The sequence below is a fragment of the Ciona intestinalis genome, chromosome 1 (assembly GCF_000224145.3).
Source record: "Ciona intestinalis chromosome 1, KH, whole genome shotgun sequence".
Taxonomy (NCBI): domain Eukaryota; kingdom Metazoa; phylum Chordata; class Ascidiacea; order Phlebobranchia; family Cionidae; genus Ciona; species Ciona intestinalis.
The window spans coordinates 7,380,827-7,386,085 of record NC_020166.2 but is presented as its reverse complement, the minus strand read 5'-3'; the positions used below and the strand labels follow the sequence as shown (position 1 = coordinate 7,386,085).

At 34.1% G+C, this 5,259-nt stretch overlaps 1 protein-coding gene across 1 annotated transcript; it reads right to left on the bottom strand.

Moving 5' to 3' along the window:
- Nucleotides 1-990: 990 nt before the first annotated feature.
- On the bottom strand, nucleotides 991-4,353 carry LOC100185785. Its single transcript, XM_002122820.4, has 6 exons — nucleotides 3,928-4,353; nucleotides 3,344-3,469; nucleotides 2,614-2,673; nucleotides 2,272-2,358; nucleotides 1,971-2,180; nucleotides 991-1,613 (listed from the first exon to the last, which is right to left on the bottom strand). Exons 1-6 carry the CDS (start codon nucleotides 4,051-4,053, stop codon nucleotides 1,506-1,508), a joined length of 717 nt encoding a protein of 238 aa, XP_002122856.1. The 5' UTR covers nucleotides 4,054-4,353; the 3' UTR covers nucleotides 991-1,505.
- Between the last annotated feature and the right edge of the window lie 906 nt (nucleotides 4,354-5,259).

Sequence of the window (5,259 nt, the reverse complement as noted above, 5' to 3'; positions counted from 1 at the left end):
TCTACGAACGTAAACGCAACAAGCATGTGAATTAAATGTGTGTTTAGATAAAGCTTGGTGGCCACTGGCCAGACCGATTTCGCCACTATAGATTCAAGCTTTTATTTTGGTTATAACAGCAGGTAATCGCAGATTTACCGTTCCTGTAATGGTAATCCTTTAGCTGGTGGTCACTGGCCACCTAAAATTTTGGTTTCGAAATGTTCCTTAGGTATCACTGAGTCACTGATACCTGCTGTCTAATTTTTTTTTGAAAAATTTACCGTATTTTTACTGCTGCGTTACCGTATTTTCCACACGAGCCGTCATGAATTAAACAAAGGTTAGATTATTACATCATAGAATGCGTATTGTTACGTTTAATTTCTACGTTACAGATAACGTAATTTGTTAGGGGTTGGGAGTTAGGGGTTAGGGCATGGGGTTAAGGTTTTCACTAGCATAAAACAGTGCGAAAAAACAAGGCTATAACGTCCCGTAACGTGCGTAATATAACACTGTTGTGACGTTATAAATCGTTAACCTTATGCAAGTCAGACGAATTACGGTGACAAGGCATGTTTTCGCGCATTTTCAAAGTTAATTTTCGACATGAACGCCCGACTTTTTCGCCAAAAAAAATAGAGAGCAGGTATGAGTGAGGCCTATAGAACATTTTGAAACCAAAATTTCAGGTGGCCACCAGCTAAAGGATTACCTCCTGTAGTTTGGCTCGCCAGACGAGTGATCTTTTCGTTAGCATGTAGATATGCATACGATAATATAGATAATGATTGCAACAAATTGCGCAATCAGTAACAGAGATTTAAGCAGTATTGTATTATTGTACTTGATTTTGAGTCACGGTATTTTGATTTTAATTAACTACAAACGATCGTTACTTTGACGCGCGCCGTTTTTCGTTTAGAGCTACGTAACGAAAATATGTATAAAATATCTGAGGGGGGTGTTCAAACACCAAACACCCCCCTCTAGATCCGCCACTGGTTTCATATATAATTTGTTACTTATTTTGTAATATTTTAGTCATAATGTTGATTTATATACAATACGAACACATTATAGTTCAAGGTAAAATGTCACATCTGAAAAAATGTGGGAAAAAAGTAATGTATAATTTGATATCAGTTATGTGCTGTAGTTTCTAGTTTGTGTCATGCGTGAATATAATTGGTTGATCATTAATTCATTTGAAAGTGCAATATGTTTAGGTCAAAAAAGTGCAGTATCATTAGATGGTAACGATAATTTGATTGTTTTGTAAAGGCAAAGCAAATGAGCAACGTAAAAAAAAATATTTTGAAGAAGTAGAACTTAATAATACAGCATGCGCTTTTCCAGTTTTTGCTTACACGTTTAAAACAAAAAAAACAATTCTCATTACTAGTAGAGTTAGATAATAGAGTTACTAGCAAAAATATGTCGTTAAAATGCGCTTAGGCAAAAATTTATACATAACTGAAATGTAACTGATTATCAGTCAAATAAATGTCTGTTTTAGATAATTATGTTGGGTAAGGTGGTGGGTTAGTGATGGGAACTGAAGTTTGCTTTGTCCAATATTCACTTTGAAAGTTAGTTGCTTGTGATTGTGCTGGAATTCCTGTTGCATTCTGAGGAATATTTATAAAAAAAGTGTGTCATTATTTAAATGAATTGAATGTTATTAAGATATCCTTGCATGGCGGGGCAAGGACAGTCGCTATAACACTATTCAATACACCTCATGCCTGCGCTTGCTTAGGAGTTTACCAATTATGTAGCCATAATTAACTTTCTAGTTACATCAACATGCCGTTTACTTAATCTGGCTGTTATGTTACGTACGGCCTTTTAACCTTCAAATAAGCAACCAATTATTAATTAGCAGTTATGACCTAATACTAGTATTCACTTTTTATTAAAAATAAAAATATTAAAATTTATTTTATATATATATATATACATTGAAATTTCTTAGACTATGGCACCTGGTTTTGGTAATATTGTTGAATTTTCTGAATATCTTGGTGATTCATTTGTGTCTGTATGTCGCAGTAGCAACACGGTGTCTTGCCCTCCATTTCAGGCATAATACAAAAAGCTAATGACGATCCGTAGGTGATTACAAATATGAAACAAAATAATGAAAATGCTGCAAGACCAAGTAAGCCATATGATATTCCAGAAATTGCCGAATTCTGTTGATTAAAAATCAAGTTTGGTGTTAAGTGTGTAAGGTTCATCATGTCATAAACAGGTAGATGTATGCATTAATGCTTAGTTACCCACCTCACTTGTTGCCCACATCCCTGCAAATACAGCTTGAACAATGAGACATGGAACAGCAATAACAGTAAATACCATCAGTGTCTTGAGCTAAAAAATGATTTCTGTTAATTTTGTTTTTGCCTGTGACTTCAGTTATTGTTTAAGCCTTGTTCTTATTCCTTGATCTAGTCCTTAAGTTGTTAAAAAAATGACTGGCATGGTAAGCGAAGAGTGCCAGGTTCAATGCTCAACGCCATTACCATTATGTGTCCCTGCCCTTAAGCAATACACTTAGCGGACATTGCTCCAACCCAGTGGTCACTAATAGGAAAATAGAAATGTCTTGATATAGGTATATTTTACCTGATCTGCATTTGCGTTTTTATGTCCTGATATAACACCAACAGCTCCCACTCCAATAGTCTGTCAAAAATGTGAATGTTTAAATGCTATAATGGTCTTATAATTTTTTTTTTGAGAGCTCTAAGTCTAGAGTATGTGAAATTAAATTATTTTATATTTTTTTGGTATTTAAAAATGCAAGCTGCAGAACACAAAATTAAAGTTTCATTTTTATAAATTTGAACTTAGTTTAATAAAATATTAAAGTCTGTTACAGTGTTACAATAGCAGGTCAGATGCAATATTAGAGAAATTAATAGTTGTCTTTTTCATAATCAACACAACATTAAACTTCCCTAAACACGGTATCGCATTATGGGATGTCATATTGATGATGTAATAAAACGTCGTGTAATTTATAAACACTGCATTACGCTTACTCAACACATGAATAGTTGCAACTCCTACTTCAAATGCGTCACGAAAAACTTGTATGTATTTTCGTTAAACAGTGTCATTCAAGTAAAGAAAATTCTTGTGCGGTTACAATAAGTGAAAATAAATTCCATATATATATATATATATATATTATATATATATAATCTTTTTATGTAAATTCTATGCAATTTTTATAAATCATAGTCATGCCACAAAATTGCTACTGATTGCTAAAATCGAGTATTATTTTTGATGCTTAATTTAGTCTGGTTTTAAATTTACATTGAATACAACCATACTAACTTTAACTTACCACTAGCCCAGCCCATATTCCTGCCCCTGTTATTGGAAACCGAGGATATGGTTCATTGGTTTTTATAAAGACTGTAACTGTAATTCCCAACACCACTGATACAAAGCCCATCACAACTATCATCACCTGTGTAAAACCATATGAATTCTGTGGTGTCAATTTATAGGCCTATAGTGTAGGCCGTAGGGCATAGGCCTACCCTGAGAATTTTGCAGGGTTACGGCACTCCCCCTTTTCCCATTATAAAAGTAATTTATCATTAATATATTGGTAAAAAAATAAAAACCCTGTTACAGTGAACACCTTTTATTGTCTAACCCCTGGAATTTTATAAAATTGATGCCACTGTATTACTTACTAATAGACTAATGGTAACTCGGTCTTAGCATAGCACAAATCTTAGGATCTGGTGCTATGAAAAATCAAGTCCAATAAATTGTATAGTATTAATTATAAATAAGATATATATATATTATATACATATGTATATTATATATATATTGCCTAAACAACATCGTCAGTCTCTTATTCCAAAAAGAATGATAAGCATTCACATGATTTATTACAGTTTTCACAAAACTTACTGAGAATAACAAAATGGCAACTTTAAAGCAAGAATGAACTTTTTCCAATTGTAATTTCCTCAGTTCAGGGGGTACCGTAGGACCAAAGCCAAGGTTATGACCACCAACACCAACAGAACCCATCATTTTTCAGATTTATTCAGAATTTTCTTAAAGTTTTAAAACTAAGCTCAAATATCGAACAATATTCCGCATAAATGATTTTCTATTAAATTAAAAGGTATTTTAAACAGCTAGTTTACTATTGGCTTATTGATAGTCTGTCTACAGTAAACTCTAAACACTAAATATATAAATGGTGCATCTGGTTTTCACTGAACATCTGCATACAACTGAAAAAAGTTTCCTTGTTTATGAAACTGCTTTGGTAATCCCCGTGTTGTGTTTTTCCACTATCTGTCTGTGTTTTTTCCCAGACTTCTCTTTTCTCTTCCTTTCTCTTTTTTCTCTCAGTCTTGTTTTGTGGAATGTTAATTAAGAGAAGATTCTTAGAGTAAAATTTTTCTCTGTATTTTATTTTTAGTTTTTCTCTGTATTTTTATCAGTTGCTTTAACCTAAATCACGTTTTAGTTCGTAGTATTTGAATATTTTGTCCGTTTGCTTATTGTAGCAGCCATACCATTTAATCTTAACACTGAAGCTGTTTTAAGCAGCGTGCTGGTTTTAACAGCACAGCTGCTGGCTGCTGCATTGAAATTGTATCCTGTCTCTTATTTCATTTTAATATTCTGACTAAAAAGTGGAGGAAAATATGTAACAGAATAAATTTCTCATATATACCTTGATAATTTATAATATATATACCACTATAATCCTTAAATATATATACACATAAACAAACTATTACTAGGTACATATTAGAGGTGGACGGATATATCGGTTCACCGATATTATCGGCCGATATTTACGTTCCACCAATAATCGGTATCGGTAAAAAAGCGCCGATATTTCACCGATATATTAATAGTTCGTGCGAAGCGACGTGCGTCCTACTTGACCTTTACGTGTGTTCGTAGTTTAACGTCCACGTGCCTCGTACTTTAGCCTTCACGTGCGTGCTAGTTTAACGTCCACGTGCGTCATAGTTTGACCTTTACGTGCGTCGTATTTATGCGTGGTAGTTTGACCTTTACGTGCGTCGGAGTTTGACCTTTACGTGCGTCGTAGTTTGACCTTTACGTGCGTCGTAGTTTGACCTTTACGTGCGTCGTAGTTTGACCTTTACGTGCGTCGTAGTTTGACCTTTACGTGCGTCGTAGTTTGACCTTTACGTGCGTCGTAGTTTGACCTTTACGTGCGTTGGAGTTTGACCTTTACGTGCGTCGTAGTTT